Source organism: Pseudonaja textilis, chromosome 4, assembly GCF_049901715.1.
Source record: "Pseudonaja textilis isolate UNSWEBS1 chromosome 4, rPseTex1.2, whole genome shotgun sequence".
Taxonomy (NCBI): domain Eukaryota; kingdom Metazoa; phylum Chordata; class Lepidosauria; order Squamata; family Elapidae; genus Pseudonaja; species Pseudonaja textilis.
Window position 1 is genome coordinate 67561062 of NC_141993.1, and position 14461 is coordinate 67575522.

At 36.5% G+C, this 14461-nt stretch overlaps 1 protein-coding gene across 6 annotated transcripts in view; it reads left to right on the top strand.

The window, feature by feature from the left end:
• The window catches only part of RNF13 (ring finger protein 13), a 43790-nt gene that overhangs the window by 3542 nt on the left and 25787 nt on the right, over positions 1 to 14461 (top strand). For 2 of the 6 annotated variants that reach the window (XM_087933309.1, XM_026701603.2), the window contains exons 2-5: positions 874 to 965; positions 5631 to 5757; positions 7201 to 7281; positions 13419 to 13544. Coding sequence is in view for 4 of the 6 variants with exons in the window: in XM_026701603.2 (XP_026557388.1) it covers positions 5644 to 5757; positions 7201 to 7281; positions 13419 to 13544 (321 nt within the window). In the remaining 2 variants the exon portion in view is untranslated. Of the gene's footprint in view, positions 1 to 549; positions 966 to 5630; positions 5758 to 7200; positions 7282 to 13418; positions 13545 to 14461 lie in introns of all 6 variants that reach the window. The other 4 variants (XM_026701604.2, XM_026701602.2, XM_087933307.1 and 1 more) reach the window with 3 other exon arrangements.

The following is a 14461-nucleotide window of genomic DNA, read 5'->3' on the forward strand; positions in this document are numbered from 1 at the left end:
ATCCTTACTCCAGCACCACCAGCAGGTAGAAATACAGATCAATAATTTACAAGCTGCTGTAGTGCAATTGTGCAACAAGTTATCTTGCGCTCTATGACGACTTACCAGAGAAATACAGAGTAGTTATAGACCAACTAAGAATCTTTCTGGCTCACAATGAAATGTTCAACAATAGTAGAGCAGTTGAATTCCGAACAGATCACATTAGTGTAATCTTTTTATTGAATTTGCTGAAAGAGCGGGGCTGTGAAATGGGCCATTCCAATGATAGAAGGCAATGACCTGATACTGGACAACTACCAGAACTTCCTCACGAGGTTTAGACACAATTTCAGTGATACCATTCAGAGAGTCACAGTCAGTTGGGGAATTTGGAAACTCAAACAGAGGAATAAGAAAATAAGTTTGTTCATCTCAAATTTTTAAATTGTTGGCCTCGGATGGTGGATGGAATGAAGTGGCATTTATCCAATTTAGAATGGGGTTGAGCGATGACACTCCAGATGAATTGGTATGGCAGGGTTGGGGGTTTTTTTTTTGCCTCATTAGATGATCCAGGATTGTTTGATTAATTGATACTCGTTTGGAAAAATTGAAGCAGAGCAAGGACACCAGAGGCAGAGGTGCCTGCAAGTTGGTAATCATGATTTCTAACAGTCGCATCTCCAGACACGGACAGGGAAGCCAGTGCAAATTGGAACTGTCAATAAGTCAGTCTCAGAGGAGGAGATGGGGAAAGGCAAAGAGATCTGTACATCTGTTTTTACTGTGGAGTTTCAGGGCATATAGCCAAGACCTATATAGTGAGAAAACCTACAGCGGGAACTAGAGCATCTGAACAACCTGCCAGCAAGTACCTACTGTCATCCACAGGTGCTAACCAGGGGAACGCCACTAGCCTCCATCATGAGAGTTCACAGGAAGGAACCAGCCAGCAAATAAAGAGAGCTCAAGACGAAGGTGGGGTAAGAATATTTTTTTCTTACTCCTGTCACTATAACATTAGAACTGGGTTGTATGGTAGTAATAGAAGCTTTCACATCACAAACTTTATAGATACAGAGGTAGTGCATAAATCACAGTAAAATTACCAAACTTGTAGAAGAAGAGACTATAGATGGCCAGACTTTGAAGGAGGTTCTTGTTTTGCAGTTCATTACTCTAGTACCGCTGCAAATTGAATTCTTGCCCTTTTATGTAACTGCTTCCTTGCAAGTACCTATGGTGTTAGACTCTTCCTGATTGTGGCTCTATAAACCATGAGTGAGTTGGCAACTTGGACAATCTGCTTTTCCTCTCCACTTCCATGCTCTCCTTGGTGTTTATAGTGAGTGTCCAGCCAGAGTATGTGGAATACCTACTAAGCATGCTGATTTTGCAGATGTCTTTGGAGAGCAGGAGGAGGCCACCGCACTTCTACCTCATAGGGGTTGTGATTGCACAAATTGACCTGAAACTTGGAGCAAAAAATCCAGGCAAAAGACATTATCCCATGTATGCCAAAGTATTTTAAAGGAATATCTTGATGGTCTGCTAAGTCTCTTTTTAAGATTTCCCCCTAAATCCCCAGTCTCTGCCCCAGTCTTTTTCATTGAAAAAAAATATATGAAAAAGTGCACACCATTCATGATTGCAAGGATCGTAGCTAGGACATGTTCTGGGATCATTATCCACTTCCTGTAATATCAGACCTGTTAGACCAGCTGCAGAATGTCTGCATCTTTAGACCTGAGGAATGTTTACAATCTCAATCAGGTAAAAGAGGGACCTAAGTATCTGACTGCCTTCAATATACGGTTTGAAAGTTTGAAGATATTGTGTTGTTATTTGGACTAGCAAATTATGGAACAGTATTTTTCAGATTAATGAATCATGTTTGGAGTACTTCCTTTTAAAAAAAGGAAGTCCATATTTAAATATCAAGAGAAAAGCTTTGGTCTCTAGCGTTGTCTTAATTTTCAGCAGGCCCGCAGAACGTTTGTAGTTTAGTGTTTAGTTCTGTGACAGTCTCCCTAGATAAGAAAAGGCTCAAGAGATTCTCGCCAACTTGCTTTTGGGTAAGTGCATCTTTTGTGACTAATCAAGAAATCTATTTTGTAAGGGCACTTATAACCATTTTGTAAGGGCACCCAAATTAACTTTTCAGAATTTTTGATCTGCCTATGGGACAAAGGTTATGGAATCTAGGCTGTAATTAGATAAACCTGTCAGGTTTCCCAATATGAGATAGGCAGTAAAATAAGATGTTACTTTATAGCTTAGATCAACATCTTGGCTTGGCTTGGGAAAAAAACACAAGATTAAGTGGTAGCTGGCAGATTTTTGATTGTTAAACTTGATTTACAAGGATTGATGGTGAAGGTGGTATTTGGGTAGATCTGGTTAGGACTCTGCTTTATTATTATAGGGTATAATAACAGGTTTTTGAAAGACTCCCAGAATATCCCTCTGTCTCCCTTCACACAAAACAGAATAAAACTGAGTTTGCCTTGAGTTTGTTTCATGCCTCATCTCTCCCAGGATAGAGTTGATATTTACTGAATAGTTCTTGGATTTGTTTTTCAGGGTTATTGCTGAACACTTATGGGTGTGATGAGTGAATGGGAAGGGGGTTATATGGCTTGTGGATCAAATGCTTTGCAGAAGCATTCTTGGTGTTTGAATTGGTCCATCGCTTTAGTGGAATGTGGTTTTTAGTGGATGATGGAATCCTTTGACTTAGAAAGGAGGGATAAAAATCGGGAATGATTAGAGGTAAATGTGCAAGCAGTGCTATCGTGATGGCAAGTATGGAGATTTATGACAGGAAATGTATGTTGTCAAAGAACCTTCCTTACCCTTCCAGCCTCTGCACTTGGTCCCAAGGTCTGGTCATTGGAGTAGAGTTTCAGATGCTGCAACCAAATGCAAAGTCAATCTGATAAGACTGTGAAAGAGCTGACCTAGTGTGTATTATCAACCTTTCCTTCTATAGCAGCAAGAGATATTGGAGCATCACTAGAGGAAATTGAAAAGAAAATCCAATTGGGCAAAGATAAGAACATTTATTAGGGATTACCGTGTGTTAAAACAACTTGTTGCTCCACTTTTATTGCTGCCCAAATAGCCAGCCAATGCCTTGTATTGGGTGCCTGGGCCCCTCTTGCATAAGGAGGAAAGAAACAGTATTTGTATGCACTTGTGGTTGACGTTTTTAGCAAGATCAGGATGAGAATGGTGTCTAGTTATTCTTGATCTTTCGGCAGCTTTTAATACTGTTGATCAAAAGATACTGTTGATACTGGTATCTTTCTAATTGGCTTAGGAGGTTTGGGGTGGGTGGCACCTTCTCTTCAGCAGGTGCCTTCCTTTGAGGCGGGTTCCAATTGGTGTTGGGATGGGGAAGAGATTGGGCTATGAGCCTTCCCCCCCACTCCTATTTAATATCCACATGAAGCTAGGAGACAATCTGTTGGCAATGGATTAAGTGTTATCATTATTTGTTCATTTATACTTGTATTCTGGCTATTATTTTTACAAATAACTCAAGGCAGAGAACATATCCAGCACTACTACTCCTATTTTCCCCACAATGATAGTATGCTGATGAGACTCAGTTAAATAACTGTACTCTAGGTCATACAGTGCCTGGCAGCTGACTGGATGAGACGGAACAGGTTTGGACTCAAACTATTGTAGAGAATAAGGAAGATGACCTTCACAAAAATAGGGTTCAGTGATCTCCCCCACTCAGTCACCCACCCCCATTTCTGGAGGGTGTCTTTTGTTAACTCCAGGTGTAAGAGCATTCTCCTAAACTGAAATGGCCAGGGGCAAGAGGGCCTTTGGTTAAATCCATGATGTGCATCAGTTGTGGCTATTCTTCATTTGAGAGATTTTGCTTGTGGTCACTCATACTTTAATCATTTTACACAATTCCCAGTCAAATGGTTGCAGTGAACACTACACGGGGTACCATTTTTTAAAGCATTTGGAAGGTGCAGCTTATCCAGAATATAGCAGTGTGGCCCGTTTTGGGTGTATCATATTATGTGCACGTAAGATCACTGCTATGTGGGCTTTTCTGACTTTCAATAGGTTTTTAGATACAATTCAGCATGCTAGTTACCACTTTTAAAGCATAGGGCCAGGATACTTGGTAGTCTGCCTCTCTCTCCCTGTTCTACCTGATTTGAAAAGATGGCCATGTGCCAGATCCCTTCTGTGAAATGTTATGAGGCCTTTTCTGTGCAGTGCCTGCCTTGTGGAACAGCACTCATTCCCACTGCTAAGGCCTCAGCCCTATTGGCCTTTCAGATGTCCTTAAAAAAGGAATCATGATTATAGTGGAATCCAGTGTATGTGTTTTGCTCTGTCATGATTGAAGAATCGGTTATTTTATCAGAAGTCTTTTATTGTTATTGTTGCTGTTTTTAATATGCTTGTTTTTATTACTTGTTAGCCACTTAGAATTATTTAATTAAGATTGGTAGCCACGAACATTTGTAAAATAAATGCATCTTGGCTAGGTTAGAATGCTTATTCCAGACAAAACCATATGTAACACATGATTGCCTGCTCACTGCCAGTGCAAAGATATATTTTTAGGGTTTTAAACGTAGGCTTCTTCTCCTTACCTTCATGAACTGACTGGTCCTTGGTGTTACTACTTGATGGTCTGTGCAGTTCCCCCATGCTTGCGTAATGACCATCCAGCCTGGAAACTTGCTTCCCACCTTCTCAACCTTAGCCTTTACAAAACATTTGATAACATTTTCCTTATAATTCAGGAATAGTAACATGCAGGTAGTCCCTGTTTAATGGCCACCACTGTTACCTGCAGTTCTGTCATTAAGCAAAGCAATTGCTAATTGACACTATGACTGTGCTTTCTGATCTTGCTTCAACTTTTCTTCTCCTTTCTGTGGCTACGAGAGTCTAGAGAGAGTGGGGATGACTCCTGTCCTCATTGATTGGACTGAGTCTGCTTAGTTGAATTTAGCTCCACCCTGCACTGTTGGCCACATCCCAGCTTTCAACTCAGTCCCAGCCAGGATGGACCTATTCAGGAAAGCTCCAATTTCAGTTTACTGAAGTAGACTTATTTTGTTTTAAAAAAGGATCAAAAGCAGCGATTAAAAGAAAGAAAAGAGTGATACAGGCCATAGATCCCCAGGAACAGCCCAGCGGCTTAGCAAAAAGGGTTTCCAGCACCTCCAGCCAAGCGAGGTGGAGAGCTAAGGGCAGCGGTGGGTGGGGATATGTTTAGGGATTGTCATGTGTGTGTGCGTGTTGGGTCTGGTCTCTGGGCGTTAAAATCACCCTGTGCTTCTTAGAATACCCCTTGTCAATAACTTCTTAGACTGTGTGCTATTTATTTAACAACCGGATATTTAGCTTGCTTTTATAACTTGTGGCTATAATTAGATCACCTCTTAAAGCATTTCTTATACTTCAGTGATGACATGTTTCAATTAGATCAGAGTGTGAATGCTTTTACAATGACATCAATTAACAATGGTTGAGGTTGCCAGAAGAGCAAGAGCCAGAACTTTATATCTCCTTCGACAACCAAAGGGGTAAAATGGGAAAAGAAAAAGGGAAAGTGAATGCTTTTTTCATATCTCGATTCTCTTTTTTGTTCTTTTCAGGAATTTCATTAAGATGCTACTATCAGTAGGAATGTTAATGTTGTCTGCCACTCAGATTTATACTATTCTCACAGTTCAGTTGTTTGCTTTTTTAAACCTATTGCCAGTAGAAGCCGATATCTTAGCGGTAAGTTTTATAATTACTTTATAGCATAAAATATTCCTCAAAAATGGTACTCAACCTTTTAAACCTAGGTTAGTTGCATGTTAGATACAGACTCAAGTATTTCACCAGATCCTATGGCTAAATTTTTCATAGCACATATCCTAACTTACATTTCCCACTGGTCTGTACTATCTCAACTATCTATAACACCCACTACCTCATTATCTCATCTTGCTTCCCATTAAGCAATAATTGTTATTTTGCTATTATTTCCCTTGTCTTTCCCGCCTTCTTGCATTTCCTTTTATGAACTATAAAAAAATAAAACTATGTGCCCGTCTCTTGAATCTGATATGACTTCACTCATTTGCAGAATGGCTCTATCCCATTTAGCATTTAACCCTAATGCGTTATTCAAAGGTAATTATGGCCTCAGTTCAATTTTGCTTTTCCAAAGCCTTGTTCCATAGATGCACAAACTTGTCAGTGGCCAAATATAGCTTTAGAAAAATAAGTTGAGGGCCTCTTTGCTACTAGGGCAAAGTAGAAACTGTGCTTGCTTACAGCAGGTGAATGTATCCACCGAAAAGCATATTTTTGTTCAGCTCCTATCCTTTTTTTTTCCATAAATTGCCTGCCATCTTCTCCCAACTTAAGTCTTAAAAGTCTCAAATTGTAACTTATGTCCAACATATGATCTATGAGTAATGACTTGGGGAGCCACACAGGGAGCAATCTGTGGGTCAAAGTGTATGCCCATATTTTACCAAGCAACCTCTGCAGAAGTCTCTTTCTGCCAAAAAGAATCTCTATTGCTCCTTTCTGTGCTTTATTTTTTCAATGACTGCTAAGTAAGCCAATTCTTAGTACAGAATATTTCTATTTAATAAAATGTTTTCAGCATTTCTCAACAAAAATTAGTGCTTAGATTTCTCCACATTTCATTTATTCTCCACTGATAAGTTTTCAGTTCTGTAAATGTACTGTAAGTAATATTAATTTTAACTTGCTCTAGTTTATGTTTAAGTTAGTTTCACATTGAAAAAGTCATATATAAGATTTAAATAAGTTTTATATGATTGTTACTTCCTTTTTTTGGTGCAGCAAACAGAATAGAAGCAAAAAGCTGACTGAATTTCTAAATGTTGAGTTTTTCTCTTTCTGGTACTTTCTGACTCTGACTTTCCATAAAAGGAAATTAGTTTACAGTCTCTACAGTTATTTATGGATTTGGTTTAAATATCAGTTTTAATAGATGAAAGCAAAACGAATCTTATATTTGGGCTATTTTAAATTTTCAAAATTAGAAGTGTCTTGATCTGTACTTTGTAACAATCCTTTTGCAAATATTGCTGTTTAACTTAAGAGTATGTTATTTGAATTCTACTGTACAATTATGTAATAATATGTTATATGGTTAATTTTGCAGTTTAATATATGATATATGTTTCTTGTGTATTATAGTTTAATTTTGAAAATGCAACACAGACATTTGATGACTTACCAGCAAGATTTGGTTATAGGTTGCCTACTGAAGGTTTGAAGGTAAGAAGGAATAATTTGAAACAGATTATTAAATGGTAATTTACCTGATGGTAATTTATGAATATACAAATAATTATCTGCTGTTGAAAGAGAAATTTGGGGATTCTTGTTTAAACAAACATTATGTTCTTGCCATTTGAAATACTAATTGAGCGCTTTGAGGTAACCTAATCCATCTGTAATTGAGTACCTCATCTTTTAATCTTAAATATTCTGTTAGATCTCTGTATTAATGAACATCTTCAGCATATTTGTGTTAAATTTTGATTCTCTCACTGGATTGTTACTTTGAGCGCAGATCATCATAGAAAAATGGAAAATAATAAGCTGCTGTATATTTTATAATTTTCTCTAGTGTCCTGTAATCTTTATCACCTTGCCTTTGTGAGCAAGCAATCTTAACTGTTCCAGCTAGAGAAGAGACCTTGGTAACATGGCACCTGTTACAGTCTTTTACATAAGTACTTTTCAGATCAGGGACTGAATGTAGGTCTATTGATTAGGAATTCTCAGCTCCTGTGCAGTGTCTTCAGGGCTGTAATGAGCATTAGGTCAGTATATGTTCTGGTGATATTCCTATCAAATATCATATTCTCAACTAGCAACCAATTATGCATCTAACTTTCTGTTGCAATCATTTTTCTCTTGGTTTGAGTGGAACAGTTATTTTACAGTCTGCACTACTAACTTACTTTGATAACAGTTGCAATGGCAGTATTTCTTAGAATAAACAGCTTGAGAATTCTGTCATCTAAATTGCCAATTTACAGTCAAAACATGATGCTTGTTTTCAGAAACATTTGGTTCTATATAGCCTTAATATGCAATAATAGCTAATGCCAAGATCAAAAAGAATTGTTGTACATAAATTTCTAGAGTGATGTATTCTGAGAATACTTTGGTTTTGCTATTGACTGAGATCTTTGTCACTTGTTTTCAAACGTAATTGCAAGAAAATTGGCAAATTAGCACCTTAAGGTAAATATAATGTATTACTTGTCAGGTTGTATTTCTGCTAATGCTGTAAAATGCATCAGAAAATTCGTTAGCTTGTACCAAGAGTTCTTGAATTATTGTCTACTGGTCTAATTGTTTTTAAAATAAAGTAATATATAGGCTGTCTCTTGGAACATGAGAAAATGTTATCTTGGTTCATGGAGAGAAAATCTGTATGGTCAGTAGGAATCAAAAACCATTTGATGGCACATAATCAATCAAGGGAACATTGCCTTGTATCAATGAATGGACTTGTGCACATCTCAGTGACATTCAGCTATACCATTAGTGTTGTATACTTACAAAAGGGTATCCATGTTAGTCCAGTCACTGAAAACAGAGCAAATAGAATACAATCCATTTGAAAAACCCACTCCAGAATTCTACCCAGAGAACCACATAGATTTTTCAAAGCGAGGACAATGTCATTATGGTACTGGAAGATGAGTCCCAGGGGTTAAGAAAGTATAGAATGAACATTCAATGAGAAAGTATTCCACTGCAAAGAACAAAGGGCAAATAGGAATAGCTTTTATGTTGGAGATGTACCTGGATTCAAATTAAATGAACATTCAGCTGCTGGTGTCAAAACCATGAATTAAGGCGAATGTCAGACAAAAGTATCAGGATTCACCATGTTGGCATTCTACTATTAGCAAAAACATCCTCAAATGATATTACATTAATTATAGAAGAATGGAATGCTGAAATTGGAATCAAATAGCATCTGCACTAACAGGAAAAACAGTGTTTTGCCAAATTTTAGCAGTTTACAATAGCAAAATATGTTACAATCAAGATGAATGAATACATTTGTTACATGATGGACAATACTGGAATCAACTTAGGTGTGTAGTGTGCAAAGCAAGGATGGAGGAGCTGTCTTCAGATATCAAAAATGAGGTCTGGGGCTGGTTGTGGTTCAGATCATGAAATAATTATTAGAAAATTATAAACAAAACTAAAAAATACTGGCCAACAAGATAGGGTAATCATATCAGTAAGTAGTCTGCATGATAATGCAGTGAAGATAAAAAAATATTTAGACTTGATAAATAGACTGCTTGAAGAACTATGTTTTGAAATGAATGACATCATTCAAGATGAAATAAACAAAAATACATTGAATGAACAACAAAACAAAAAGAAGATGAAATGTCTGTTTGCTAGTATAGTGGCAAAAAGGTAGAAGGTGATAGTGAAAATTTGCCAAACTAAACACAGAGAGGAGCAAGAGGTAGGGAAATATATTTAAATAAGCAGTGCAAATAAATTGAGGATAATTATTCTGGAAGTGCAATTTATTTAAGAGGTTTACATAAATCAGTGCAAATTTCGTGTACAGAAGAAACAAAGGCAAAGAAGACAAAAATCTATTGAAGAAAAAGATAAAGAACATGATAAAAATATATGGAAAAATTTGTATGAGAGCATCCCCATTGATGAGATATTCCCCCGTGTGTGTGTGTGTGTGTGTATGGGTGTGTAGTTTGATTTCTGAACTAGAGCCAGAGATCTGGAAAATAAAGTGAAATGGACTACAGGAAATATTGCTAACAATGAGTTGTGAGATTTAATGAAATATCAGTCAACTATTTAAAGCTTATTTTCTTACTTTATTAAATTTATATGCCACCTATCTTCTGGCTGAAGGCAACTTTAAGATGATATGGTTGAAATGCTAAGAGTTTTTTGCTTGCAGACTGATAGAAAGAAAAAAGCTTTATTCCAATATTAAAAAGAACAGTATTAAAGAATGTTCAAAGCACAAATTGCATTTATCTCATATGGCAGTAAGAAAATGCTCAATTTTTTCCCTATCCAGGCTATAGCATGCACAGAAAGAGCCACAAGATGTTTAAGTTGGATTCAGAAGAGGCAGAAGCATCTGATATTATATTGCAAACTTCTGATGAATAATGGAAAAGACAAGGGACTTTCAAGCATACATTATTATAATATTTTGCTTTATTAATTATATAACTGCAAACCACAACAAAAAATCCTTAAAAATACTGGATTACCTCATCTACCTGTTGAATAATTTATGCAATCACCAGGAAATAACTGTTAGAAGGAATATGGAGCAACTACATGGTTCAAGATTGTATCCTGTGGTTTCTCAAAGAAATAATGTTTATGCAGAGTGCCTAAGAAAAAAAACCAGAAACTGGAATTAAGGTTGCTGGGAGAAACATCAACAACCTCAGATATGCTAATGATGCCATTTTGATGACTAAAAGGAAAGTGGAAGTGACTACAATAAGTTACTCTTATTGAAAGTAAAAGAGTACAAAAGCCAGTCTGCTGGTCAATATTTCTGATTCTGTCAACAAGCAATGAAGCCCAATGTGAATAGATAATAAGGAAACTAGGCTCAAAGATGACCATGGTATTCATAAAATAAAGTGACATCTGCTGTGGCAAATCTAGACAAAATGCTAAAGTGCAAAAATATCACACCAACAGCAAAATTACATTTTGTCAAGACAATGTTTTTTTTTAGATGAAACATGTACTTTGAAAGCTTGTTTATCAGAAAGGTTGAACAATGAAAAAGTGATGCCTTTGAATTGTGGTAATGGGAAAACAGAATACTTTGGACTGTAAGAACAAATAATTCAATACTCCATAAAACTCACAGGAAGATGAAGGTAAAGGTTAAATATGTTGGACCTGTACCATGAAGACAGGAGTAACTGGAGAAGACCCAATGCTTGTTGAATCAGAAACAATTAGTGAAAAGGCTGACAGAAAACAAGATGGGAAAATACACTGTTATTGAGCTTACAAGAAATGAAAGGAGAACTTATTGATGGACAGTCCTGGTAAATTGATGTCCATTGTGTCACAGAAGTAACTAAATAACTAGCAATTACATATTGGGGGTATAATTAAATACATCTGAAAGACAGGCACATTTGAACTGTATTATCTGACAGTTGAATCCTGTGAACAATTAGGCAATAGAAAGTTAAAGTTCATTTAATGACTGGCATAAAGGGTGATGAAATTAGGAGAGACTCACTTAATGACTGCATCACTTAGTGATGGAAGTTCCAGTTCCAGTTGTCATAAGTTGAGGACTACTTGTGAAGGGGCCACTCTATTTAAGCTTTGATTCAAAAAGTCTATATAATAGTTGTATTGTATACTATTTCCTTCTCTGGTGATTACACCCAACAGGGCCAAGATAAGATATAAAATGAAGATTAAATAAAATTCTTATTCTGCTCCTGATGAAAGTACCTAAAATGCATTAACCAAAAGGTACTTAAAATACTATAAAATTGGCAGGCTGCAACAAAAGCTTTTTAATATATGCTTAAAACTTAAACTTTTATACCTATCTGTGTATTTAAGTACATTCTTAAGTGGTTTGCTGGATCAATGCCCACGTAAAGTAAGAGTTGGAAGCATAGCTCAGTTACACTTGAAAGTTATTGTTATAAGTTATATTGTACCTTGATATTTGATTAATTTGTATTGGACTTTAGGATATTAGGATTCTGATTTTGTCCTTACCTGCCAAAGGATGCTGATAACAGTAATGTCATCTTTGCCCCATTAAGAATTTTGACTGACTTAGATGAAACTTCCATCATTTTTTTTATTCCAAATAGAAGAATTTAAAACAGGCAATCATAAGTGAACTGAACTAATTGCCATGTTTTGTATTAGAAGTTTTATAATTTGGATTTTGAAATGTTGATGTGGTTTTGCAAAACAGATAGGATGAGTTCTCTTCTATTGCTCTGCATGAAGGAATCTTTAGAAGAGCATCTCTTCCCAGCAACTGGTACTAAAGATTAAATAATGTTAGTGCTTATTTGGGGAATCACCCAGTTGGTAAGTGTTGCAAAGGCAGTTTCCTGGCCATGACAGTTTAGATTATAAACATTCTGCAATTGATAGCACAATGAAGGCCCCTATACAGTACAAGAATACTGGAGTGTTCTCCTTCTAGCACAATATTTTTTCTTTCTGTACAGAGAGTGCACAACAAATTTGTCAGATGGCTTTCTCTGTTTCTACTGCTCTCTTTCCGAACTGGGTAATACTAAAAGAAATTATATCTCAAGAGCTGACATTCCATGATAGAGCTACTACCTTTTTAACAACTATTGACAGTTAACTATCTAAAACTATCCACTAGAGGGTATCATAGCAACTTCTGTGAAATAAAACCAATACAGATATGTTGAATGAGATGTTACTTTTATGTTACCTTCTTAGACTGTATATATTTGACTGATGTATTTTAGATTTAGTATAACATGTTAATTGTTACAATTATCAATATACTGATGACATTCAGTTATACATCACAGGCCAGGCCAGGCTAGGATAGAGAGTATTTGAAGGTGTAGAATTAGTACTCAGAACTAGAAGGGAATAGATGGGATAAAACAAGCTCAGATGAAATCCTAGCAAGGTGGAAGTACCGTACTTTTAGGAACTTCTAGCTCTGATTCAATTATAGTGATAGGTCGCTCTGCGCCAAGCTTCCTCATTTGCTCAAAAGTAACTAAGCCCTCCTTGACTTGTGGCTCTTGCCCTTCCTGGATCATGAAGTCCTGATGGAAATCAACCATACTCCCATTGTATATTTCCAGTTCTGCAATACACTCTAAATTAGGGTACTATTGAAGGAAATTGAGAAATTGCAATTGATAGAGACTACAGCAGTCAGGCATTTACAGAGTCATACTTACTCTTTGCTGCACTGATTATTTATAAAGTCCCAAGCTCAATCTAAATTGTTCCAAAATTGTTGTATGGCGCAGCACTCGGTAATTGGAGGGGCTGGCTGGTTCAGAATGATTTTTCCTGGCCTGTGATTTGTTACCAGGTGAGTTATTGTGCAAGTTATTAGCCTGATTGTGGGAGGAGGCTTGGTCGCAATCTTTCTTCAGGCTTTGGAATACCTTCCTTGCAAAGAAATGTCATTATCTTTCTGCAGTCATCAAAATTACTTCATTTGAAATGGATATGGGATCAGCACTGCTATTTTATAGTTCCTGTTAATAATATTACATCTTTATTTATACTGCATAACCCATCAGAACTGTAAAAAAAATGTGTACATTTTCCCATGTTATGTCAAAATGCTAATCATATCTTTTGAAAATGGCTTTCAGGGGTTCCTAATAAATTCAAAACCTGAGAATGCCTGTGAGCCTATAATCCCTCCACCTCTGAAGGATAACTCATCCCGTGAATTCATTGTATTAATCAGAAGACTTGATTGTAATTTTGATATAAAGGTAAGTAACCTTTCACATCTTCAATTCAGTCAAGTATGGAGTTTCTGAAGCTTCAAAATTATGTTTAAATACACTACTTGAAAAGAGTCACACTGTCGAATCCATATGCATAAATCAAATTTGGGCAAGTTGCCCCCCCCCCGTCCGCCCCCCCCTTTTTTTTTCTTGCTGAAGATTGTTGGAACTGTGTCTCAGTATTTTGAGATGGGTAACACCTTGAAAACTAGTAGACAGTGCAATTTTAAATAAACAGAAACCTACTCTTTTTAAAAAGCAGAAAACAGTTCTATCTTTTTTGTGTTTCTTTCCAGACATAATAGCATTCATATTGCCAGAAAATATTAAATGTCTTCCCTTTCCCCCAAAAAACCCTTGCCTACTTTTAATTGAATGGTTTGGGGGCTATCAATTTCTCTTGTTTGTGGCAATTATATGTTAAACATTGTGGGAGGAAACTCTTTTTCTGGAGGTTTTCTTCTGCAATCACTTAATATGCAATATTTGAATGTCTTTAATGCAGGGCTTGCAACTTCTTTTCTTGTGGGTACCAGCAACATGAACTGTATACATCCTTTACATTTTGAGAAGTGTAAGAGTTGGCACTAGACTTTGTTCCAGAATGCAACTGCTTCATTATTTTGGTCTTCTTGAGATGGAGTTTAAACTACAGTAAAATGCAGCTGCCTAGAAATAAGATCACTTGAGGACTTCATGAATTGTACATTAAAATATGTAATTTAGATAGAATTTAAAACAGCTGGTTCATGCTGAACACGCACATGGCTTTCTGGGATTAATGAAGAGAGAGGGTGAAGGTGATATATTCTTAAAATTAACACATTTGCCAGTTCTAGGCTTATTTTCCCCTCCCCAACTTTACTTTCCTGTTTCAAGTAAAAATAATCCAGGATCTGAAA